Source organism: Clupea harengus, chromosome 20 (genome assembly GCF_900700415.2).
Source record: "Clupea harengus chromosome 20, Ch_v2.0.2, whole genome shotgun sequence".
NCBI classification, from domain to species: Eukaryota; Metazoa; Chordata; class Actinopteri; order Clupeiformes; family Clupeidae; genus Clupea; species Clupea harengus.
Genome location: NC_045171.1, coordinates 3,374,340 through 3,401,366, shown reverse-complemented (window position 1 = coordinate 3,401,366; position 27,027 = coordinate 3,374,340). Strand labels below are relative to the sequence as shown.

Sequence of the window (27,027 nt, the reverse complement as noted above, 5' to 3'; positions counted from 1 at the left end):
AGTTTTCGCTGGGTGTTTTTGTTTATACCAGTGCAATGGCTTGCCCTCTTCTCTAGCCCAGTGGACGTGTATAATTTGACATCTTTGGGGAAATCAGTCTAGGAACATCTTTTCTTCTTTTTCAGTGTCACACATTCACTGCCTTCATTATCCGTAATAAAGCCATTACTGCCATGGCATCTAAATGACAGTGAAATCCCTAAACAATATTAGGGTCCCCAAACATTGCCGAAAAAAAAATCAGTCTTCCTTGTAGGTGTATTATTGGTTAGCTGTCACTAAGGCTTGAGGATGATGGTAGGAGAATCATTTTTCTGCATGGTTTCCTGCAGTGAGAGATCGAGCCTGGTTCCCCCGGGATCCTGTCAGATGTGGGGACTGTGCTGAGCATGTGGGATGATACCTCTGTGCGCATGAGTGTGTGTAAGTGTGTGGGTGCACATGTGTGTGTGTGTGTGTGTGTGTGTGCACATAAGAGAGAGAGAGAGAGAGAGAGAGAGAGAGAGAGAGGGGGGGGAGAGCAAGAGAGAGAAAGAGAGAGAGGGGGAAAAGACAGTGAACAGCAGTGCAGAGAGGAGGCTGCTAGCAGGAGATAGCTAGCTGGCATTGTTGGCTGCCTTCCTTCCTCTGCTACATGTTTTCCTTGTTTATGGTTTGACCTCCTCATCCTGTCAGCATGGCACTCCACCTCCTCTGGTAAGAGCGGCTCAACATCGCGAGGCGGTGGAATCTGGGTTGGGCTTGCATGTGGTTTCTCCTTTCCGTTTTTTTTTTTTTTTTTTTGGAGGGGTGTGTGGATGTCTGCGTGTGTGTGTGTACATGTGTGTGTGTGTGTGTGTGCGGTGCGCAGGAAGAGAGAGACAGAGGAGAAGGGAAGGAGGGAGGGAGAAAGGGGGGAGAGTGTATCATGCGTGTGCATTAACTGAGCACCAGGACTGGCTGTGAGAGTTGGAGGGAGGGAGACAAAAAAAAAGCTCTGGCACAGACAAAAGCAGCACACTCTTTCTCCTTTTACCGACTGCACAGAGACGAACCGGCCAAGACAAGAGGAGGAGCAAGAACGCACACTGACATTCAGGCACAGGCGCCTCTGCCTCTCTGTCTTTGGGATTTCCATGTGTTATTGCCTCCACACTGGTTGAGGAACAGGATGTCTGTGTCGGGGAAGAAGGAGTTTGACGTGAAGCAGATCCTGAGGCTCCGCTGGCGCTGGTTCAGTCACTCCTCACAAAGTTCAGCGGGGAATGGAGGCTTTCTCCAGCCGGACGGCTTCGACCACCGGGGGACACCTGTGCAGGGCAGGCTGAAGAGTCACTCCCGGGACAGAGGAGGGCTCCGAAAGACCAACAGTCCGGTGCACAGCATCCTGGCACCGACCCCCGGACCCACGCCTGTCTACGTGAGACCCAGCCATCAATCATGGAACCAACACAATATAATACAGCAGCTACAGAGCGAAGAGGAGCTCCCCAAATCCAGCTCGCCCACCAACAGCGGGAAGGAGGATGCCAACAGCAGCCAGGAGACGGTGAAGAGCAGCCCAGAGGACCCTCTGGAGGAGGCAGCCAAAGAAAGGTAAAAGCTCTTGTTCAACAAAACAGGCAGAAGTTGATGTGCCCGTGCACCTATACAGCAATACTTTTCGGAAATCAAACTAGTAATCATAGAAATGAAAATAGAAATGTAGGTTCTTCAGAGTGTCCTTACGGCGTACAGTTAAAACAATTTACTCCAACGGCAATATTCTTTAAAACTGATGCATACTCTCGCAAGAGATTTTTAAACGATGGTGCCGTATATCAAGTTTGGACCAGCATGGAGGAAGAGTGACTGTGAACAGTGAACAGTGAACAGTGTTATGGTGACTCTGGACACAAATGAGCTTATGCCTGTCAAAATGAACTCACTAATGAAGGGGCGTGTCATTTATGTCTTGTGTATGTAATATTTGGTCCCACTGAGCTCTATTAAAGCAAGTTACTGAATCTCTACCGGGGCTATTGGTTTCAAATCAGCACCAAAGGAGCAGCCTCCACTATTGCACACCTGGGGATCGTTCAATGAAATAGTGCACAGGGCAAAAACACAGAGCTCTAACATATCCTGAACATGTATTATTCATTAGGCAGACGACACAACTGCAAGCTCTAGTAGTCACAACCCTGTGCTGTTCTTTTTCAGACAACTCAAATATGAAGTTGCGATATTTCTGGCTGTGATTCCTGTCAGTTATTAGACTGCATTTTCATAACCTGCAGCAGGGTTCCTTCTCTCCCCCCCGTGCATCTTAACGCATTCATCCACTGAGTTATAAATGTTACAGGAAGAACAGCATTACATCAGAGAGTACTGGCGCAGGCGCTATCAAATTGGGAAGGGAAAAACCATAAATTATCCATGCTAGAAATGTTATTTATCTGTCGAGCAGAAGTGAAAAGAGGGATTTTAATTTGTTCACCAGGATCGATAGAAATTTATGGGAGCATGAACTCCTGCCTCCCACGGCTGTTTTATATTCGAGCATTAAGTGCCTTGTCTGTGAGAGAAACCTGTAAAAATGTACTTCTGTCCAGCGTAATTTCATTTCGCAATGTGGCAGGAAGTGAACTGGCCGTCTTGTGAAAGGAAGTGCCATGGCTGACCCCCACTAAAACGACGATGTCATGTGAGATAAAGAGACAGTCGTCCACCATTCGACCTCAGATAGGCTTTGGGTTAGACGGCCTGGGGGGCCAATGCAGACTGAGATCCCTGCTCAAGCGAGCGTGATGTATGACCTGTCTAAAGACATCCATTCATGACTTCCATGCACCTTCTGGATGTTGACAAGCAAAGCATCTTAACAGCCAGGCATTACGAAAATAGTGTTTCATATATCCGTTTATAGTAAATTCCTTTGATTATGACGCAGATCCTGCCTCACTAAACAGAGTTTGATGAGTTCAGTGTATCCACATTGGTCTTTAAATAGTCACAGCAACTATGCATGATTTAATTGGATTAAGCTCAGATGCCATTAGTTTTTAGGACACTGAAAGTTTTGAGTACTTTAAGGATATGACATACAGATGTAATGCAGATGAAAGTCTGCAAGTACACTGAATGTGAACAATAGAAATATGAACACATGAAATGTCATATGAAGTGCATGATTGTAGCAGATGATGTTATTTTTGTAGGAGCACATTTAACTGTTCTCAAGGTACTACATAAACGTATGAGGTTATGTGGTGCAGCCTATGTGATATACTGAAGACTTGGTTGTACTGAGAATCATTGAGGCAATAAATGACTATTCTGGCCAATTTATATTCCCTCTGCAATTTTTTTTCTACTTAAGATAAAAATTCAAATGTATTCTACTCAATCTGCAAAAATAAGGCCTAGTCTCAAAACTATTCATTTCATGGTTTACCTGCTTTTTGTATGTCGTTAGTACAATCTTAGTTGGGTGGACAGATTTGTGTCAGACATGAAGTCAGACTAACTAAATTGCAATTACACCAGGGTTCTGCACTTAAGTTGAAAGAAAAGGTTAATCTCAGTGTCCATCAAGACAGTGTATCTATTGACCCTCCTCTCAAGGAGTAGCTCTCGTTCTAATTTAATGGATGGGAAGGTCAATACACCGCATGTAAATACTGACCTGCAGCTTCGCCCATAAGCAATGGCCCAGGATAATGGCAAATGGGGATGAGCCAGTATTAATGGGCTAAGCACTATATTTGGCAATACTGCAATATGTCCTTCACCTAAGGTGTAGGATTTTTCTAATCCTTGTTTGAAGTGGCATGATGTCACCGATCATGTCGACCTGCAATTCTGAAAGGTAGATGATATTCTCACATGTGTGTCCTTTCATGATGGGGGGAACCGTAGTCTGCGTTGTAAATCAGCATATTGTGAAGGAATAAATTACAGAGAGACTATGCAACTATGCAGGATTATGTGTAAAAGCAAATTAAATAACAGTACAATTCAATGTATTATTGAGTGATGCAATGTTTCTATTCATTTTGGTTAGTGTGGGTGACTTTTTAAAAACACCGTCTGATATCGGGCAAAGCAGCCTTGCAGTTAGAAATGGCATCAAAAAGGTTGCCTCCTGAGTGGAAACGTGTGGAAGCGTATGTGTCCAGGCAGTGTGATGTATTTCTCAAAGCCTCTACTATGGACCTCATGTGAAAATGAAACGGATTCAGGTGAAATGTATTGTTGGCTCTGCATGTCATTTGTCTCATACATGAATGTTACTTGAAGTGAGGGGTGAAGTGAATGATGATGCATATGTGTCAAAATTGTACAATCTGATTTTAATACATGGATTGTTGCCTAATGTTACAGAAAACATGGCAGATTTCAGATTTCAGTTTTGTTAAGATACATAGCTATTTCGAGATATAGTTATATTTTAAGATAAAGCTGTTTGAGATATAGATATTTAGTCATTGAAATAATAATGTATCTTAAGAGGCAGAGGTTGTCATAAATCCTATACATCTAGATTTGTAAGCATTTAGGATAGAAGTGAAATGTGATGAGAAATGTCAAGTCTACTGAATCTAGTAATTTCTTGATATTAATTCTATTTTCATCATGTGAAAATGAGCTCAGCTATTCACATATTTCTTCCCCTGCTCCGTGCTCCCTGCTCCTTTTAAAAAGCGAAGGCCTCCAGAAAAGTAGCAGATTGGTGTGTTTGCCACTCCTGAGGTGTGAACTGTGATCACCTTTTTAAACACCTCAAGCGGGCTTGATTTCCCAAATGCAGCAGCTCGTCTAAAAGCCTGTAAAGCAGCCAAATTTGATCATGGTACGTAATAAATAAAATATTTCAGGCAAAGAATTAATGTGGAGTCAGCCTAGTAACACCATCACCATGGTAATGGTCAAAAACATCATGCGCTGTGTTAAGAATATTTCTGTGCCCTAGCAGACAATATCAGATGCAAATGTTGGGTTCGGGATCTCATGAAAAGTGCTGCGCGAGTTTGGTGTGTCACCTTATTTTAATGTTATAATGCCCTCCATGAATTACGCAGACAGCGAAAGGGGGAGAGAGTGCAGCAACCGAAAGTGTGAGTGTGACTGGGGAGGGGTAACCTTTATAAAACGGGCTAGCGGCTAAGTCCTCAGGAAATTAATCATTTTTAAAATCTTGTTAGCTGGATGAATAAACTGGCAAAGTTTAGACATCATTTGTAATTATATTGTTATGAAACGCATTCATCTATACATCAGTTGTAGCCAAACAAACATTTTGAGGCTTCAGACATTTGCTCTTCATTGAAATGCTAACCTGGTCATAATGAAAATACTGATAAAACACCACATTGTGGCCTAGCCGAAAGAATTCGTGTTATATAATACTGTGCTTCCAAGATGTTGTTCGGCCATTAGAAGTTTAAATATTTGGTAACACACTTCCATCTTTGCTTCTTAATAATGCTTAATGCTTATTTGGTTACAGTGTCCTGGAGCACTCTAAAGGCTCATTAAAAACAAATTCAAATTAGGGCTGGAGGAAAAGCCATCGAGTTGTACTTACGAGTGATGTCAGCATGTTCAGATCGCGTCACCGTCCTCAGACTAGAGCTTGAAGCAAAACAAGCTGACTATAAAATTATCAATGAACCAGGAGCTCATTCATCATGATCGTACACACATAGTGGTACCCCTTTCCCCCATGTTATGTTTTCCAGTACATCTAATGGTGGTCTCCATTTTAATTATTGTTCTGGTTTTTGGGGGTCCCATCCCCTCCCTATGAAGTTGTTTATCTCTTGTTTTGAAATAGTAACAAAGGCACGCAATGCAGAGCTGAGGGATGAAAGCCTCACTCCTGAAACCCTCTGGAACTAGACCAGGCTGGGCTCTCCAGAGAGGCTGATCCCACTGTCTTTGAGAGAGAAGTCAAGTCCAAGGAATCTCTTTGTCTCGTTATGTGGTTTCATTTTGAGTGGGGATTCACTGCAGCGTTAGCACTGCACATTAAGCTACCAGTTTAACTAGTGTGTGCATTAAATTAACACATAATTACATTCATCATCATTATGATTTCAGCAGTGAAGCCTTCAACTGAGACCTGAGACCAGCAACATGCAGCAACAACTTTGCACATACGTGTATATACATACAATATACCTTATCTTTAAATTAACTTCTGGATACACTGTATGGGAGTATATAAAACCAACCAAGTTTGAATACATATGCAGCTAAGACTGGTAAGAAACTGCAGTTTAAGGCTACAATATTTGTGAATTACAGTAGTTTCTCCTCACTGCCGGTTCTATTACAACCATTTTACAACACCCCGTCCCACCCCTCACCGATTTATTTGTATTTGCTATATTTGTTGATATTCTGACAGTGAGTAACACAGTAACACAGTGGTCAGGCCTGGATATGAGTCTAGTGTAGTGTGTAGTTCAGTGATAGTTGAAAGTTAGAGCTTCATTAACAGTTATGTTTTTATTTTGTTTTACTTTTTCATATTGGTTGAATTGCTGTGTAAACCTACATCGTATAGCTATATAAAGTGATAGCAACTTATACCTGTGTAAGAGTCTATCAATAATGTTCTCAATACTGAGAAAACACTAACAAAATTGGCACCTTCAGTGTTGGTCATTAGACGTGTTAGATATTACATATAAGGCATATAAATATGAGCACCCAGGATAATGTCGATTATTTTCCAAGGTGTAATGATGCGTTCTCCATATCTTGATGTGGAATTTGTGATGAATGTATTTAAATGAGTTTTCCTTGTTTGCTGAACAGATGTGTTGCTGGCAGAGAGGTTCACACCAATTTGCTTTTACAGCTGAGGTTCCCTATTAAATTCCCCATCATAAACCAGTGATGCATAATTTGTCACCATCTCAGCTGTGATCATACGAGGCCAGACAAATAGCTCAACACAGAAAATATGACAAGCCGCAACCGCTATGAAGATATCACTTTTCATTGTCATAATTACTCTTCCTAGACTGACTACTTCATTTCTTCTATCTCTGCAACCATGCACAACTAAATAGTGGAACTGCAGTACCCTCTTGAGAGTGATTTGTGTGTCTGTACGTGTGTCATTGGTAGACCTTCGTTTCTGCTTACGCCATTAAAAAAATAAATTCAGGCCTTTTTTCTCAGTCAAGCTGCTATCAGAGGGGGATTTCTCTCTTTCCTCGCTCCCTTACCGGCGGTTGGGCCAGAAATCTGAGCAGCATCTGTGATGTCTGATATCATTTGTTTGGCTGGACTGTCAGACTGACAGCAGGTCTACTCACTACAGTGGCACAGGGTCCACCAGACTACAACATATGGCACACTGTGCAAACAAACAAACATCAATCTCGCTCTCTCCTATCGCGACTCAATCAAAACACTTTGATCAGAACTTGCACCACCCAATGCTACATCAATATTAATGTCAGACCAGCTCAGCCTGTGCATGTTTGCATGAAAAGAGGTTTTCCCTGCTTATCTCTGTCTATATTGACTTTGCATTACTAGCAGTCACATTTTGTTTGCATGGTCACACCTAAGATCAAAAATGGCTATTCTTTGTGACATGGAATCAGCAACAGATTTAGTGATTAGCATAATCCTTTCGGTCTTATTTTGTGAATGAGGCTGCAAGATAAAATACTCACATACTCTCAGTGCACATACAGTACTTGACAAATTCGACCTTCATTGTGATCAGTAATCTTAATTATCACACTCTTCTGTCTGTAGACTACTTTAACCAACCAAATTAGTAGTATAATAGTATGTGATGTTTAAAAAGGGGAAAAAAAAATAAAACGTTTGAAATCACAATTTATCCTTGGTTTGATACGTTGATGTAAGGGGTCCTTTACATTTCGTCCCTGACCCCTTCATAAAGGGAATACAGGAGAGTTGAGTCAGCAGCTGTTATTTTGAAGGATATCTCAATTCTCACTAAATTGCCTTGGAGAGTTATGATAGCAGCATCCCCAGGAATGAACAGTAACTCAAATAGGCTGTAAAAGCTTCATCTTCGCAGGAGACTCATGGCATCTTCATAAACTGTTGACATTGACACCTTGACTCCCATTGTTCCGGTCTGATTATAACCTACTCTTATACAGGCAGAGGTAGAGAGGGAGGTATGCAGTGTGCAGTATATGATGGGGAAAGGCTGACAATACTGGAGGTGAGAGAGAGACCACAAAGACTGCTGTCTTGGTACATGTAGGCTTGGGCTGGTAGGTCTGCAGGTGGTTAGATATGTGGAAGAGTACAGCTGAAGTGTACCCAAAGCAGGCATTCTATCAGCTAACACTCTCCGCGGATTGCATCACAGCCATTCAGTGTGCAATACACCTCCTTCTGAGTGAATCAGTGGTTGCTAATTGTTTACAGGGTTTCCAATAAGCAGAACACAACCAAACTGAGTTTGAATTTTTTTTTCAGAAATTACTAATGAGATTCCTTATTTATTGCTACTGAAATTCAAATGTGCTTCTAAGCCTGCTCCACTTAACTGGTATATTCAATCATGAAGGTGCAATTAGTTACAACATAAACTTTAAACAAAGTAACAAGTAATACACAATGCACAAGAAACCAGTAAAGCGCATTTGCCTTTATAGACACCAGCTTCACCTGATAGTGTTTCTACCCAGAGCTCAAAGACGCATGCAGCAAGATGCTAATGAACATGAATATCACTGTTCATGGACCATATTAGTTTTTTAACTAGCCAGAAACTGATTCTCACAGTGAGGTTCTTACCACAGGGACAGAGACTAAATGGTCTCTCCCTCTTTATAAGGTAGCCTGAGATGTGCCTTCTCCAACCCTATACAGAAACAGTCCATAAATAAATATGAAACCCACAAACTAATTGCTAAATCTGCACATTCAGCAGAGAATAAGAAAATCCTCAGGCTCAGCAGTGCAGTATCAGGTGATAGCTCCTGATATCAAATCTCCATTGGAAAAGGAGTGCATGTGTTGCCTCTGCACTTTCCTCCACAAATTATTACTGGGAAAAAAAGTTAATTTCCTCCTATAACACACCCTGTTGTTTTTGAAGCCCCATTGAAACCTCTTCTTACGCACAAATCTTAAGAAACGCTCACGGTGCCACCTTTTAATTTCAACATAAAACCTAAAATATTTAATGATGGATAATGAATCAGTTGATAAGAAATGCCTTATATCATCTATCATTATATCAGGTGGAGCAGAACTTATGCTTACGTTGCCTTATGACAAGTGGGATTCATACATAGATTGCAAGGCATGTTGAAACAATAACTCATCCCCATTACTGTAGCAGTAGCAGTTTTCATGGGCTCTCAGAAACACAAGGCAATGGCTCTCTCCATCACCAGCTAGTCCCCTCCTATATATCCTAGCTCAAAGGCCCTCGGCTAATACTGATGGCTTTAGTGCAGATCATTTGTGCCCTTGGTTAGAAAGGGAAAAGGTGTTTTATGTTCTTATTAAAACACCTTAGATAGCCACGCGGCATTGAATTACCTTGACATCATTCTGGACCTATTTTTATAGACTGAAATACTTCAGTGCAGTACGAAACGAACTTCTGTCTGAGTCAAATCCATTCCAGTTTGTGGTGACATTTTTTCTGCCGCCCTAAGATCACAAGAACAACATGATATTGAAATGCCACACGGCACTGCACAGGTGGACGGCCAGAGATGAATGGTTCCAGGAATGCACAGCAGTCTCTGAATCCTCTGGATAGGACAGTTATCTCATAAACAGACGCTCCGCTTTGATTGGTTCAATGAAGTGATTGCACTGAATGAAAATAATTCTTTAGCACACACAAATCCCGGTATTACCAGGAACAGAGATAAGGTTAGAAAGAGAAGATAGAGCCCCCTCTGTAGTCAATCCACCGGACTTAGAGGACAGAGAGAGAGAAATGATCTAACGAAATATGTAGTCTTGTCGAGCCGCCTGGGTGTCTAAGAAGATTTCCAAGAAACAAACTGCCACAAGGGACTCAGTTGCAGCATACTGTAATCCTCTTTGAAAGTAGAATTCATTCAACTCCTCTTAGGGTTTTAACCATGGAATTGTAATTGTGCGGGAACTATGATAAGGCTTTAAATTCCGCTTTTTGAATTCAAAGATCCATAAAGGTATAGGGAAGGAAGTAAAATGTCAATCAAGTGTCCCCTCCTAAAAGTATATATATTTTATTTTCCACAGCATGTACCATGCCCTTCTTTGTCTATTCTCACTTCAATTCAAACATGTGAACAAATCACTACACCCATGGAAAACAAACATGCTTGATGCAATGTTATCTTATCACACTGAGGAAAAAATCATTCCAACGAAAGAAAGAAACCTTTTGGCTGTATTAGTGTGTGATTGGAACTTGCCGGGGGCTGCGTCTCGAAAGGTCAAGCATATCAGTGTGTAATGTTGAGGACCTGGGAAGTGACACAGACTCAAATTCTGGAATATGAACCATGAATTGCATCCCAGCCTGTAGTTGTCCTGAAAATAATAACATAGTGATTATTATTATTGTTATTATTTTAGTTAGTGCTGATAAACCTTTTTATGAGACATAATCTGACAATTTCTCAGGATTGTAAGGAACCGATTTCTGTATTTTGTAGCGATATGTTGCAGCTCAGTTGCTCTCTAGAAACAGTTAATACGGATGCATTCATTTGGGAGCCCCATGGCTTTTTGATCTGTTTTGTTGCTGTCGGAACAAAGGGGTGATTAAAGCTCAGTCAAGACAGCTCTCTCAGAAAGCAATATCAACACGAAGCCTATAAACTGAGGCCCTACTTAAAAGATCTTAAATGGGAATCATATCATGAGAACAATACCAAACACTTGGGGCACAACACAACACAACACAACACAACACAACTCTGATAGATACTTAAAAGACCTATTTCATTGCACAAGCACTGCTTCTTCATACCTCTCTACTATAAGCTAGTCCATACCTTCAGGCTACTCTGAAAGCTGCTGATTTTGGAAAGGACAAAGTCACCAAAAGCTTTCTTGTAATAGTGTGTTTTGGTTTGGATCTGCGTGTGCAGAAGACCTTTTCCCTTTGATTCCAGCCAGTTCTCTTCTCCAGCAGCGCTCCAAGGTGTGTGTGGCAGATTGTCCTTTGTTTTCATACCCGAAGCCCAGACATTGTGACACTAATTGAAGACTCTTTGTGCATATAAATAGTGAGACAAAAGTATGCGAAATTGCACATCCATCCCATGATGCCTTGCAACACAAATCATGGATTGAATCGCCTCCGAGGCACATTTTCTGCTTGTGCCAGGGAATCCCTGGGCATGCAACAGGTCATTGCCTTGAGGCTGGGATAGTGGTACGGCTCTCTGCTTCTTCACTGTTGTGCTCAAACACTGGCCGAACTGGAACTGAAATAATACCCGACAGTAGGCCTTATTACAGGATATCAACTGATGGTCTATCGTGCACTGTAGTCCATACCCATCACTCGTATACTATATAACACATATACATTCATAAATAGCTCGGAGCATTGTGTTGCTGAAAGAGAAAATACTAGAAAGCCTGGTGGTTCTACTGGAATCCTCTATTTTCAGATCAATTCAGTGATGTGGGTTGACTAAATGTGCATCCTCCCACAAGGTATTGATTTGAAAATGTGAGTCCAACCGTGCAGTTTCACACATTTACAATACTGCAGCTACAGTGTCATTTACCTCTAAAACAGATATAGCTCTTCTCTTTTGTGGTTTTATAATGTAACCTACTTAGTCAAATGCAACACTAAATCCCAAACTGTTGTCATTTATATTTTTTAATACATATTTATTATAGCATGCAATACGTTTCCTGCATGCAATAAGTGTTCTGAAAAATGTTTTGAGTTCTCAAAGTTTCTTACTTTACTCTAGTTTTTAATAACTTGGCTGTGTTTCATATGATATAAACCAAATACCTTTCCCTTGAGTGACGTGTATTTAATATTTAGTTGGTGGTTCAATATTTTTTGCCAGAGCAATGTTTGTTTTGTCTCTGAAGAGAAGAGAACACCTCTATACCTGCATTGCCCCGCCACACTCTTCATTTTTTATTTGTTTTACTGAATTAAAAATGAAATCAAATCAAATCAAATGAAAGTCAAACCAAAGGAACATTTCCAGTTATTAGATTCTTCCAAAGGATGTTGTACAGTAGCTAGGGGGATATATTTCAATGATATAATATGGAGATGGAAATTAATACCTACATCAAAACCATAATACATGTGTGAGTATGTTCTGATCTCGGAAATGTGCACACTCATTCAAGTGCTCTCATAATACATGTGTGAATATGTTCTGATCTCGGAAATGTGCACACTCATTCAAGGCAGTGTGTGTGTGTGTGTGTGTGTGTGTGTGTGTGTGTGTGTGTGTGTGTGTGTGTGTGTGTGTGTGTGTGTGTGTGTGTGTGTGTGTGTGTGTGTGTGTGTGTGTGTGTACGTGTGTGTGCACACTCATTCAAGGCAGTGTTCTCTGCAGGGTTGGAAAACGTTACCCAGTTTTAGTGGACTCTTTTTTACTGCCACAAAGAGCTTACGTAAACAGCTCCATTTCTCTGACAAAAAGTCAACATTTTAAGGAAATTTACTGCTCTTCAGGATGTGATACAAAAGCAATTAAGGTCTGTGAAATTGGTAGACATAAAAAAGTCCTCACCCCTTGCCTGGGTGCTGATATAAAGGCATTGCATCTAGATTTTAGTACCCCTCTCATTGTGCCTTACGTCTTGTTCGGCGCAGCCAGGCCTGGGGCGGGCTAGAACCATGGTGACAGCGTCATAAATTACCAGAGTATTTAACATAAAACAAACAAGTCCATGTGATGGCTATCAGCTCTTTTTTTTCATTCAGAGAGGAGAATTCAAACTGAGTCATTAAAATGCTGAACTTTCTGGGCACCCTTAAACCAAAACGTACACTCACCATGTAACAGAATCTCTTGATTTTGAGGCATTGTAAGAAGTTTTTGTTGTAAAAAATGAAAATGCTTCTGCGTACTTTACATACTGGTACTGTTTGTTTGCACGTTTAAATTGTCAACAAATGCATACAAGAAAGACCTGAACAAAAACCATCCAGCATAGAGGGACAATTGTCAACTATGACTCTTCAGATATACAATATTATTGTAGGTCTAAACATGTCATATTTCACAGCAAGACCACTCACCACCTTTAACTAGATTTGCACATAGATTCAGGCATAATTAGAGACTTGGTTATAACATCAGATTACTAGGAAGTAAGGGAACATGACATCTGTGCCCATTTATACACATTAAGGGATGTTGCATGGTTCCAGGGTAAATTATAATAAATATGAGCATATATTCCAAGGAAGTCATTTCATGTAGTGACTTTTAAAACCTTTTCATCCACTTGGTTGTAATAGTGGAAGCTCATGTTAGCGGTTACAGACAAGCACTGCATATTTGGATTGATAAACACTGATTCATCTCTATGTTTCCCTGTGCAACTTTCTTATTTCCATTTTTGAAGTTTAAGATTCTGCTGGAGGGCAAATACTCTAGTAGCTAAGAGTTAAGACCTTCGCCACTGACTTGAATTACAGCTCAGTCCTCAGGTGTCCTGTGTTTGGCAGCTCCCTTCAAACTTGAAAAGGTCCGCTGGCCTCCCAAGCCCCGGACAGCTAACATGAGAGATACAACAGCATATTCTATTTGTCGGTTACCTTAATGACCTCACAGAGAAACCAGGCAAAACCCACTCCAGTCAACTCTGGAGAAGGAGGATCATCACTGCAAAGGCAAAAGCAAAAGCAAGCAGATTGCTTTAGGTTCACATATGATGTTTGCTCGATTACCAGTACCTCCATTACTCTGCTGGTACACATACGGCCTCCAATGCAAGGACATAGTGTAGAATGTTCTTTATGTACTGTCTTCCGGGTCGCAGACCTATTGATTTCACTATCGCAGCCTTCAATTGGATATACACAGTAATTACAACTTTATTGCCAGTACATAAAATTAAGAGGATGTTTCTCCTTTTACAAGTAGATAAATCTTTAAGTGTTTTAAAGTTCACCAAGAGTTTGTTCAGTTGTTAAATACATTAGACCACAAGTGCAGTAATATCGGACATTTTATATATCACGGCATAAACCGTTGCTCAGTAATGTAACATACAAAAATACGTATACATTTGTATATATGACAATATATATATAAAATATATACACAATAATATGCATGTTGTGTCTCAGTATGAAATCTCATAGGCTACCATCAAGAATATGTATATGGTACTACCATTTAAGAAAACGAAGATAGCATTTATTTAGAAATAACACTAGATTAAACTTGCTGTCCTTCTATTGCCCAAGACAGCTTGACTGCTCAAGCTGTGATCCAGACTGCTGAAATGTCATTGAGCGGATTTGCGCTGTGAAGGATACCAAAATAACATGTGTGAATTATTTGCAATGAGTTTGAAGGATTATTCTGATGCCGAACAACAGCATGTAATCTACTGGTCCACAGGGAGGGAAACTCAGAATGAACAGTATCACAGCACTCTGAAGCAATAGCCAGATGCCCAGAAAAAGACAAGTCTGGGAAAAAAGCAGACATTTTGGAAGGCAGAAGTTGCCCAGATTGTAAGCTGCCCCTTTGGAATACTGCGGTTGTTGATCCTCTTATTTACGGAGTTTAGCTGTAATGGTTTTATTTCAGCCCCGTCAAGTGTGAAGGAAGAAGATACGCAGTGTCACATACGTCCCTCTGGGCACCATTGTATCAAGCTGTTATTGTATCAGTTATCTGGTGGATGCACAACATACACACAACTGACATGGCAACTCTTTGGTCAGACTGACACCCCGGTGTCATCTCAGTTCAGCACTTTTCTGTGGGCCTGCTCTAATATGACTGGGATAAACACTGAATTATCGCAGGTTCATGCTTCTGTGCTATGTAATCTCTCAGATTTGTGTCTTCTATAATGGCCGCTACAGCTTAATAGAGGTTTGATAGGTCCCTGAGGAGCCAATTTGACAGGAGCAACCTATCAAGTGTCAGCACTGATTTACTGACAACCTCCATCCGCTGAGCCTGATAGATGTGGCAGATGTTGTTGTAAAATATCCTCTATTTTTGCTGCTCTGACATCCTCATACATGCTCCCGTAGGAGGGTGGGGGTTTACGAGGTACCACCTCTGCTCGCATCACTGACCTCTCACCTTCCTTTTGTTTTCATAGGTTGACTTTGAGCAGCTATTCCAAGATGAGCACGAACTGTTCAGATGAGTTTTTCCAAGCCACAAATCACGCAGAGCAGACCTTCCGCAAAATGGAGACCTACCTTCAGCACAAGCAGCTGTGTGATGTCCTTCTGATCGCTGGGGATCATAAGATCCCTGCTCACAGGTCAGCGGGGTTATCAATGTAATACATGTGGATAATGTGTAAGATCTGAGGGACTGATCTCAGTTGCCCGCATGTTTGGCATAAAGCTTATGTATATTGTATGTATATTCTTCAGAGGAAAGGAAGAAAAGGAAGACCAAGTAGACATGGATGCGGTGATTTCATGATCTGTCTTTCAAAAATCTGAACAGATGATCTCTGATCTCTGTTTCAAATGATGTCATGTGCAATGCAACCGATTTTGAATGTATCAGGATATTTAGCGGCATGATGTTTACATAGTTTAAGAGCTCCTCTCTAGCTGTGTATCCCAGACTGCTTCCAACAGCTGAAGCTGTAAGAAGTGTACACTAAAACCTCAAATACAGTCATAAGGAAACACATATACCGTGTGTAAAATAAACCAGGCTGAGTTTATTGAACATACTCATTCTGTCAGCACATGTTCGTATTCCACTCTAGGCCTAGTTGTTGTATTTCTTGTCATTGCAGGCTCGTTCTGAGTGCCGTCTCTGACTATTTTGCGGCCATGTTCACCAATGATGTAAGGGAGGCGAAACAAGAGGAGATCAAAATGGAGGGCGTTGATCCAGAGGCACTGCGATCACTGGTTCATTTTGCATACACTGGTGAGCCTTCAGATGACACTTTTAACTTTTATAGTCCAGGGGAGAGAAAAAGAATGATCCTCTTGAGGAGTTTTTGCTTTTATATGCTAACAAGCTCATGAATTAGTCCAATACAAGAGACTAGAGTCCAATGTTTTAGCACGATTTTGGGAACAAATTTCACAAGGTGCAGCAAGATTATAGGAAGAGACCATGAAAAAGGAACTATACCTCGTGGGCTGTTCTCTTCTTATTCAGATTTATGCATTCCTCTTCACCCTAGCTCCCCTCATTCAGACTCTGTCCAGGGGTGCTTCTCCAATTCCAGTCTGCAATGAATATACTACATTCTAACCTGATTTACCTATTTTTATTGGCTAGAATTATTTCTGAAATTCTGGCAGGTGAATTGTGCTTCTGCATCTCCGTAGAAAGAGGCACATAAAGAGGCAGCTTATTCACTTTCGGTGGCAGCGATTTTTAGTTATATCTTGTTTTTCAGGGAAAAAAGGCGAAATGACCTTACACAGTATGTAGAGGGGTCATCGTTCAGATAGACCACATTTCTGAAATTATATGTGGAAAGGGTGCACTGAAAAATCAATAATGATGAATTTTGATGCATTGCTCTTTATTTCATAGGGGTCCTGGAACTGAAGGAGGAGACCATTGAAAGCCTTCTCGCTGCTGCCTGCCTTCTGCAGCTCCCGCAAGTGATTGAAGTTTGCTGTAACTTCCTAATGAAACAGCTCCACCCGTCCAACTGCCTGGGAATCCGCTCATTTGCTGATGCACAAGGATGCGTGGACTTGCTGAACGTAGCCCATAATTACACAATGGTAGGGTCTCAGCAAACTCATTGTGCACTCACAGCAAATACTAATAGCAACTCTGGATGGAGACGTCTAATCCACACAGAGCCTGATAAAGAAACGATTTTCCACTTCAAAAGTGCCACTAATCATATGGACCGCTCAGTTGCCTTTATTATGGGGGAATAAGCAGGGGAAACACTGAGAGAAGGACAATTAGTTTGACAAGAAATGTAATCCATCAATCCACTCTCATGACTCGTGTTATTGACAGGGAGAATCAGACGCGGACAGAAATAAAATGGTAGTTTTTATTGGCATGGCAAGGCATGACATTGATTTCAGGATGTGTGTTGACCATCTTCAGTGTGAGAACACCTAAAAGTAGCTTTCATGAAAGGCCGCGCGATGCCTTTGATATTCTTCAGGGGGGATCTGGGTCCACAGCACGGAATTGCAGGATGACATCTCTGCCCCGCTGCGGAAACAACTTAGGGAGATGGTTGTTATCGCCTAAAGGACATCTGCAGAGGCTGTTTACATAGGGCTTCCCAGAGAGCCGAGGGGTTAATCTAATCACAGAGCACAAGCAGGATGACTTCCTGTTCAATCGCCTCCATAATGAACGTGGGGAGAGCAGGGGCTTCCTAGGCCACAGTCCACTGGGTTCAGACAGAAAAGTTCCATTTCGATAAGCATATTTTCCAGCGCTTTTTCGCACTGCCTCTGATGGTGACATCCTGCTCCTCGTGTGAAGCCGTCACCGTGCCAATTACCCTGGCTGTGCTTCGTAGCGATGATACTATAGGTAGCAGTGGTCCTCGGCTGACTGACAAAACAGGAATCTCTCAGGAGTATCACAGAAAAAGCTTTTTGAACAAATCTTGTTATCTGCTGCCGTGCAGAGAGGATAAATATGTTATTAATATTTTCAGCACACAAACACATCAAACTGTTCAACGCTTCCCAGATGGATAAAGCAGGGGCACAGTGAACAGTTTTGGATTAAACTGAGTGAAAAGGCCCTGCGTTGTATTTACTTTCAATTGGATTAAAGGTGAAAACATGAAATACTCTGGCATTTAAATCATCAAACCCCTTTGTCAGCCAGTCTCAGTTGTTATAAGACACACATCCTCTATCTAAGCTCTTACTTACTGCTGACATTTAAAGTCCCAAGTTAAAACATTTACCTCCAAGTGGCTTTTAAGCGATTGTTTCCTGCAGGCTAAGGTTATGATATTCAATTCATTTTTTGGGTACATATGGGGGGTAATTGCAATAATGGATCTGCATCGCTGTCAAGAGCCACTGGCGACACGACTGGAATCCACACTAAGCAATGACGGAAAAAGAAAAATCAATAAACAGGACTCATTTCATTACGTCTCCAGTGCGCTTTGAAGGCATGATCACATGATGCTTGTATGGGAAGTGCTTCATTCTGTGGCTGATGGATGATCAATGAGACTCTTGTGTTTCTAGTGACACTGATGAATCCTTGAGCATTTTAGTTTCTAGTGACACAGATGAATCCTTGAGCATTTCGGGGGATGCGTCACGAAGGTCCTTGCTTGGCAATAAGCCCTGCTCACTGAGGTTCAGACGAACACGGCTGAAAAGATTTGCTCTCCCTTCATGATCTCTTTTATCTGGAATGAAGCCATTATATCAGAAGGCCATCTCAGATGTCCTTGAACAAGTGATCAAGCAAATCACTGCCGACCCCGTAGCTCAGAGCAGAAACGGCATCAATGGGATGGAATGCAATTCTCACTAGAATTGTTCCACACCTTCATTTACAGTAATTCAGCCTTTTGTCTCGCCAACCCCACTGAGAGCTCATTACATTATTAAACATCACTTGCACAGGAAAAAAGAAAGTCTTTCAAGCTGTTAAGAATGACTGACCTTTTCCATAATGTAGGTCTCCTTAATACATTTCGAACAAAGTGCAACCTAAACATGAAACATAAATATGAATACAATAATTAATGTGTTATGCAAACACTGATGTAGCTATTAATGGAGGATGTGTACTGGTTATCTTTTTTCCATTTGTTCTGCAATTTTTTTTTCCTCCTAGCTCTGCCACTGATCATTCAACACTCTTTCCTCAGGAAAACTTTCTAGAGGTGATCCAGAACCAGGAATTCCTGCTACTTCCTACCATGGAAATAGTGAAGCTCCTGTCCAGTGATGACATAAACGTTCCAGATGAGGAGACGATATTCCAGGCTCTGATGACGTGGGTGCGCTACGATGTGCAGCACCGTCAGCAAGACCTGGGTGTGCTCCTGGCTTTGATCCGACTACCTCTTCTGCCGCCTCAGGTCTGCCAAAGCCAAATTACATATTACTTTAATATCTTTATTGAACCATACTAGTTCTACTGATTTAAGGTCATTGTGTAGGCTTTCAAATAATACGCTACGTTGCTTTTTTTTTTCTCTCCTTCAGCTTCTGGCTGACTTGGAAAATAATAAAATGTTTTCAGAAGATCTGGAGTGTCAAAAGCTTCTCATGGAGGCAATGAAGTATCATCTCTTGCCAGAGCGCCGGCCAATGTTACAGAGCCCAAGAACCAAACCAAGGAAGTCCACTGTTGGCGCTCTGTATGCAGTGGGAGGGATGGACTCGACAAAAGGTTAGCTCAGGCAATACCTTCATCCCTGGAGCTGTACTAGTTATTTTTGCTTTTTGCATGATTCATTCTATACTCTGTCAGAATGATTTCAACATGATTTCGAATTGCTGCAATTCATTGCTGTCCTTGTCAAGTACAACAGATAGCAAGCAGTAATAATGAAGTGGCATCAATATAACCTTGCATTTATAGTAGCTAATATCCTTATATTTTCCTTTTTTTAATATGAATTTATATATTAGGGCTGACAAGCGAATAAACAAATGATCTAATTAATTACATGCTTTGTTTAATCTAAACCTCGGTCAGAAGCAATGTTGTTTTTTTATATAGTGTAGTTGAATAACATACTATAATTACCACTATATTACTATATATTAACTATAACTACCATGCTATTTTGACAACCCTAATACTTATAGATATAGAACACAAATGTGACCTAATTTATTACTTAGACATGGGTGGTGGAGCATATTCAGCACGTCTGGAAGGAGTGTAACAGTTCACGTCAAGAGTCTAGTTAACAGTGACAAATCTATAATGATGTTGCAATACAAAGAACTGTAGCAACCCAACTTGTGTTCTTGCTCAGGCTCAACTACAATAGAGAAGTATGACCTCCGAACAAACACGTGGATTCAGGTCGGCATCATGAACGGGAGACGTCTGCAGTTTGGAGTTGCAGTGATTGACGGCAAGCTCTATGTGGTTGGAGGAAGGGATGGCCTCAAGACCTCCAATATGGTGGAGTGCTATAACCCAATCAACAAGGTCTGGTCCACCATGCCACCGATGTCTACCCACCGGCATGGTTTGGGTACGTTTGTGACCTACTTGTACTTTTCTTTGTAGCCTTTTTAGCAGCCTACACACTCATTTATGAGAGTGAGATTTTGTGTTGTCTTTGACTTTCACTGACAAGCTCTCTCCAGAGGCTGTCAAATGTAATTAGTCAAAACAGATCAGCGAGGCCTAGAGCCTAACTTGAGCCACAATGGAGTTAAAGCATAGATGCTGACATCTTACAGTCTGAATAGGAAATAACCTCGTGGCCCCAAATGGAGGCAGAAAACATTTTTAGCCCCAGGTTTCCCATTTGGTACAGTGCATCCATGACAACCAATTACACAAACAATTCTTCATTTCTTCTCAGTGGTGTTCAACACAATAAATGTCAAGAGCATTTAAGTCATTTCTGCCTGCATGCACATTTAAACTTGTCTAATTGAATAGCAGGTCCCCCTGTTGGCTGTTCAGATCTGACTTCAAAATAAACATTTGTTTATTTAAATGATTTATTATTATTTATTAAACTAAGTGCCAGGGGCATGTAAATATTATTAAGTGGCTGTCAGTGAACTTGTTGGTTTACAAGACTGAGGCTTTAGACATAATACCACAAGAAATGCGTCTAAAAGCATCGTTGCTGACAAGTCAGACTAAATTAACAGCCATGTAGGGCATTAAGCGGCCTCTTTTTGATCCCCTTCGAAGACATAAATAACATATGTGGTGCTAGACTGAATGCAGCGTTACTGGATGCCTCCCACACAGAGCTGGATGTCATATGTTTTGGGAACACACTGGTATAACACTGGTTTCTCAGCCAACGCCAGGAGAAAATGACACAATGCCAGAGCAGTATCTAGAACGGCACATATATATACGGTGATTTAAAAACAGTATAAGGCTGCTACTCAATCTCATAGATACTGCACAGAATTAGAGTGTTCACTATAAACTAGAGAATATGTAGAAAAGGGGTTTAAGGTTGGCTTTAGAGTGCTAAGCTTTTGAAGCATACTGAGTGAGTGAGTTATTAATGGAGTGATGAGAATGCTGTGATGGATAAGGGTATCCGTCCATGGCATGTGATGTACTGGTGGCACTGAAGACACGTTCCTACACTGCCACAGTCTTTCTATGCACCAATGTCAAAACAGTTCAAAGTTCATACGGTACCTGGCGAAAAGTCAAAGCACAGTAGGATAATTTGTGTTGTCGAGAAATGAACGCTTCAGTGAAGGGAATGATAGAGGGGGGTAAAAGGTAGAGGAACAGAAAAAATAGAAGGAGTACTACAGAAAGCAATTTCAGTCCGTGTGTGGATTGAAAGTCATAAAGCCTTATTTGTAGCTCTTTAACATCTGCACTGCATCAATAATATTGTGACTAATAAAAGATGGATGGCGGACTTGAAACCTGCTCTCTAAATTACACCGTAGCCTACTGTGAAGAGTATTACTGAAATCAAATGCAAATAACAACGTCTAAACTATCGACAGGCTTTTAAAGACAGCAGCATATATCAGAAAACTGAACTGGGGGCAGTCAAAGAGATGCAACTCATTTACAACAACAAGTCAAAATACTGTACATGGAACACAAAGAAAATGGATTTCTTGTTATGGTTTGAGCATTCACATGCATAATGTAATTTTTGCCAATCTAATTACAGTGTGTATCACATTAAAGAGATGCCAGTGTGCTAATTTAAAGACAGCATTGTCAGTACATACTTACTAGCCTTTTCTAGAAGATCATATATCACATTTAACGGCATATCATCAATGGTCTGGAGGCTGTAGATGACCCTGAACAATGTTATGTTTCTGCAGCCTGAACAAAATGTCAGACTTACTATGAAAACCCTTTGTGCAGTGCCAGTTTGGGGTTACTGAAGGTTACACGAGAGAAGGTAGTATATATTGCAGTTGGTCAAGGAGCTATTTATACATCAAGTACAAAAAAGAGCTGCATGCCAAGATTTATAGCAGAAGCATAAGGGGGCTCTTCTGCGGAGAAGACAGTGGGATGCAACATGAATACATAATGGATTTGTCTCACAGCAACGCAACCACATTCGGGGGGCTGGGGTTGCAGATTTATTTGGTATTTTAATGTAAGTGGGTGGTCTTTAGTTTTCACTGCTCTGATATTACGCTAGATTGAATAAAGACTCTAATTGTACATGACTGTTTGGTGGCTAATTTGTAAATACATGAGTAATAATGTATTACTTGACTCTTGCCCTTATTATTATCATTTCAATCTTCAACCCTCAACTCTAATTTCATTCCCCCCTGTATGTATAAAACCAGCCTGCTCAAACCCGTGGCACATAAATGTGTCAGTTAAATGTATGTGTATCGTAAATATAATAATAATGATTCTCCTTTTTTGTTGAGAAGGCATTGCAGTGCTGGAAGGACCCATGTATGCAGTAGGGGGACATGATGGATGGAGCTATCTGAACACAGTGGAGAGATGGGACCCCCAGGCGAGGCAGTGGAATTATGTGGCCAGCATGTCCACCCCGCGCAGCACTGTGGGAGTCACGGCTCTCAATGGGAAGTAAGTAATTACAGCATTCACAATTACCGCGGCCGCCGCTAGTTAAGGCAGCGGTCCGTCCGATATTCAAAGGATGCTTTATGGTGAACTTGTGGTGGTCAAATAGCCCACTCTATTTGGTCACGTGCCGCAGCAGAGACGCCATGGCAACTACTCAATATTCACTAGACAGAGACATGATATGTGCCTATTGTCTGAAACTAGAAACAAATTCCGTCCTGCACAATGCCATTACGCTGCTGATTATGATTATACATTGCCCCCCCCCCCCCCCCCCCCCCCCCCCCAGCTTCTTATAATGACACTGTCTGTATTAGGTGTCTCATCCAATATATTTTGTTGCTCCCAAATGCCTGCCTGGGAAGGTAATGGGCTCGGAGACCAGAGAGTCTCAAATGTCTTTTACATTAGTCCAGCTCCAGAGCAGCGGCACAAACTGATGGAAAAAGCACAGCTGTTTGTTTTTTACCGGAGAAAATGGAGTCCATTCTTACACTGTAGCAAAGAGACTGACTGAGCAATTTCTTCACCATGACAGGGTCAGGATAAGTCCAGACAACAATTTGCCACCACATGTGCTACCTGTAGGATCCTCCTGCTATGCCTCTAAATTAAGTTATTGTGCGATCACGCTGACTTGCTCTGATGTGAAACAAATCACTGTGACAGATGTACTCTAAATTCAAATGATTAAAATGTATCATTTCATTCGGCCAGTGGAAAGTATGACTGGTGTATCGTTGCATTTGTGCAGGTTGTTTGCAGTAGGTGGTCGCGATGGAAGCTCCTGCCTCCGGTCAATGGAGTGTTTTGATCCCCACACCAACAAGTGGAGTATGTGTGCACCCATGTCCAAGAGGAGAGGTGGAGTAGGTGTGGCCACATACAACGGTTTCCTGTATGCAGTCGGAGGGCATGACGCACCAGCTTCAAATCACTGTTCTCGCCTTTCCGACTGCGTTGAAAGGTAAACACCAGATCCTGTAACATTAAAAAATGCTTTGTGATACGGAATTTCAGGGAAAGAATTGTTCAAAGCCGATGAACTATCAACAGAATATCAATGTCAACACAGCAGGCTCTCCTGCAGAACCCCGCAGATTCTTCTTCTCTCCAGCTGGAAAACTATCAGGACAACATGGAGGAGTGTGAAATAAATTGCGATTACCTGGTTTTTGGCGCCACCTACTGGCGCTGATAAAGCGTGACCGTCAATTTAGATTCCTTTTAGAACATGGTAGGAAACATGATTGCAAAACCTACAAGCTTATAAAAGCTTGGATGTAGTCAACTTGATAAACATATGGTCATCATCAGTCATCAGTTGCTTTCATCATTATCAAAAGCATTTTTACGTCATGTTTTCATATTCACAGATTTTTGTTATTTTGCAGTCGTGCCAAAATGATAGTTGTACCATCCTGTCATTACAGATATGATCCAAAAACAGACACCTGGACAACCGTGGCGTCTCTCAGTGTTCCCCGAGATGGTGTCGGTGTCTGTCTTCTAGGAGACAGACTCTATTCCGTCGGGGGATATGACGGACAGTCTTACTTAAGTACTGTGGAATCCTATGATGCTCAAAACAACGAATGGACAGAGGTAACATTAATAAGGACCCTGTTTCAGTGGCCATCTGGTAGATAATGTGTTTGCATTTAAATACATTAAAATTGTAACAGGGCTGTACAGACTACTGAGGATTTCTTTGTTAATAATCTTATCTCTTTACCTTTCATATAGGAGGTCACACTGAAAATCGGAAGGGCTGGAGCTTGTGTTGTGGTTGTAAAACTGCCTTGAGAACTCTGATGTTCCCCATGGGAGACTGGAGATATAGGCAGGAGGAAACAGCAGAGGACTTTTTTTTTCAAGGACAGAGACGTACTGTATGCTTATCATCAGGCACTGTGTTGATGACAAGGATACCAGAGTTATCAGATCAATCCTTTGCTTTTTAACATTGATTAAGATCAATTAAGATCGGCAACATTCATTTTGTACAACGAGGATCCAAAAGCCTTGTTTCAGACAGCAGTGACTGTTCTCACTGAGGGAAGACACAATCACTCACCAAAATGTGAAGAGGGTGCAGCTAAAATGTTCTAGACAAAGCTACAAAATATCTCATCACTACACTGAAATCGCTTCATGATTACATCATTGTACTTCTTTAAAGGTTTCATTATTCCAGCATTTTAGATGCACACTATAAATCTGTATTTTGAGACAAAATAAGTACTAACATGTTTACTTCATTTCTAGATGTTTTGTGTACAATGTATTTTAGTCTTTTTAAGAAATCACTGTGAATATTTCAGATATTGTGAGCTTGCAACAAAACAACAGCTGGGTTACGCGAAGCACTTGCAAATACTCATGACATGCACAGTTGACATCCTGAAGCTGTCTTTGTCTAAAACCCAAATTTAGCACGCATCTACCGATTATTAATATTCATTTTTTTTGAGTAGCTGACAAACACCAAAGTCATTAGCACGCTTTAGGGGTCTTGTCTTGATGTCGATGAAATTTACACGATAGTGAATATGCAACTATATCATATTGATATTTCGCTTTACTGCTAAGATTTTTGAAAATGTGCCAATGACTGCAACCATGTACTTCATTTCCAGCCGGTGTTCTGACATTCACGACGGGTTTTCTTTTTAGAGCATGCTGCTTTGAGACAGTTTTATGCTTCTCTGCAATACTTTGAAAATTGGTCTCTATTTTCATATGACTCTAAGGCTGATATGAAGCGATAGCTTTGTTGGTAAAATCCTAAACTGACACAAGGGGAAACTGGCTCTTGTTACTGTATAAAAGCACAAGCGTGCGTTAAGAAAACAAGATTCCACGGAGTGATTTTGTGAGGCTTAGCTGACCCCACTGCCAGAGTGTTACTATGACAGATGAATGTTTGAGCTAAATACCCAATATTATCAAAGACACTTTAAGTCTGTTTGCTGTGACGAAGAACTCTTCAGCACTTGGAAAGGCCTTATTGATGGCTCTGTCTGCAAGAAACAGAGATCTGTCCAGCCTCTTACTGTGGCAATGGAGTCTTCCATTCTGGGTTTTAGAAATGCTCAAATGATTGGGTGTGTAGTCGAGTTATCCTGCAAGCTAATGGTAGGGCTTTTAGATAATAGGGATGGTTACTAGGATCTGAAGAAGTATTCCAGCCATACAGAACATTCTTAAGAAGATGAAGTATTTATAATTGCAAAAGATGTGATGCTTTTAGGAAAGTTTTCAATTGTTTTTCATTATTTTATATAGCATGTGGGCTTACAAATAAACATGTCCATTCTCTTTTCTGAAAATATTGTCATCATTATTAAATGACATCAGTTTTATTTGTATAAGAGAGTTATTCAGTTAATCTGCAGTATGGTTCTGACAAAGGGGGTCATTTATAAATGTAGGCTATTTTGCAACCATCAGTGAAGAGGTTTAGTGCACTTTCCACACTGTATTACTGAGGACAGTAGTTCATCCAAACAGATGATTGACACAGATGAGTGTGCTCTTAGTGAACCTTGAACTATATTCAATGTTACATGCAGGCAACAAAATATTGAAACTATTAGATAAATAGAAAAACAGACACTGCACTGGTCAGACAATGTTAAAAAACTTAGCACCCACAAACTACTTCAACAATATAGTAATCATAGAAAATTGCTGTGAAGAGATTACCTACTTTTTGGGAAAAGGGCTTAGCTTAAATCTACCGTTTAGTTTCTCCAGCCTAAGGGGGAAGTACGGCAAGCTTCTCTTCTCCACCTGAAAGTGAAGTCATGCTACCTTGACTCTAGTCCTACAGCCTTGACTCTAGTTCTACAGCCTTGACTCTAGTTCTACAGCCCAACATGCTTCAGGGAAGGCTACCTTGAACAGCCCATTTCAGCTGTAAAGAACACTTTTTAGGCATGAAGGACCAAAACAAAGACGTGGCTATTTAGACTTCAACTTCAACTTCAACTTCAGACTTCAACTCTGAAACAATGCTATCAAATTATGCCCAAATAAAGTAAGATACTATTAGCTAACATTAACATATAAGTGACTTGAATTAGGAATGACTGTCTTAGCTTGCCACCTTCTGTAGGATGTTTCTTTTGACATGTTTGTCCTAATGTTACCTGACATCACTATG

At 41.0% G+C, this 27,027-nt stretch overlaps 1 protein-coding gene across 1 annotated transcript; it reads left to right on the top strand.

Moving 5' to 3' along the window:
- The first annotated feature begins 806 nt into the window (after window positions 1–806).
- Window positions 807–26,191, top strand: klhl4 (kelch-like family member 4). Its single transcript, XM_012840669.3, has 11 exons — window positions 807–1,575; window positions 15,268–15,435; window positions 15,928–16,064; window positions 16,686–16,882; window positions 18,976–19,188; window positions 19,316–19,502; window positions 20,098–20,322; window positions 22,697–22,859; window positions 23,614–23,826; window positions 24,293–24,464; window positions 24,606–26,191. Exons 1-11 carry the CDS (start codon window positions 1,151–1,153, stop codon window positions 24,663–24,665), a joined length of 2,160 nt encoding a protein of 719 aa, XP_012696123.2. The 5' UTR covers window positions 807–1,150; the 3' UTR covers window positions 24,666–26,191.
- Window positions 26,192–27,027: the final 836 nt, after the last annotated feature.

Excerpts from the sequence above, each read along its gene's own strand:
- klhl4 (XM_012840669.3), top strand. The coding sequence starts at position 1,151 with ATGTCTGTGTCGGGGAAGAAGGAGTTTGACGTGAAGCAGATCCTGAGG. Across the intron at positions 19,189-19,315 it reads TACCTCTTCTGCCGCCTCAG|CTTCTGGCTGACTTGGAAAA; the intron begins GTCTGCCAAAGC and ends TCTCTCCTTCAG. Across the intron at positions 22,860-23,613 it reads GTCACGGCTCTCAATGGGAA|GTTGTTTGCAGTAGGTGGTC; the intron begins GTAAGTAATTAC and ends GCATTTGTGCAG.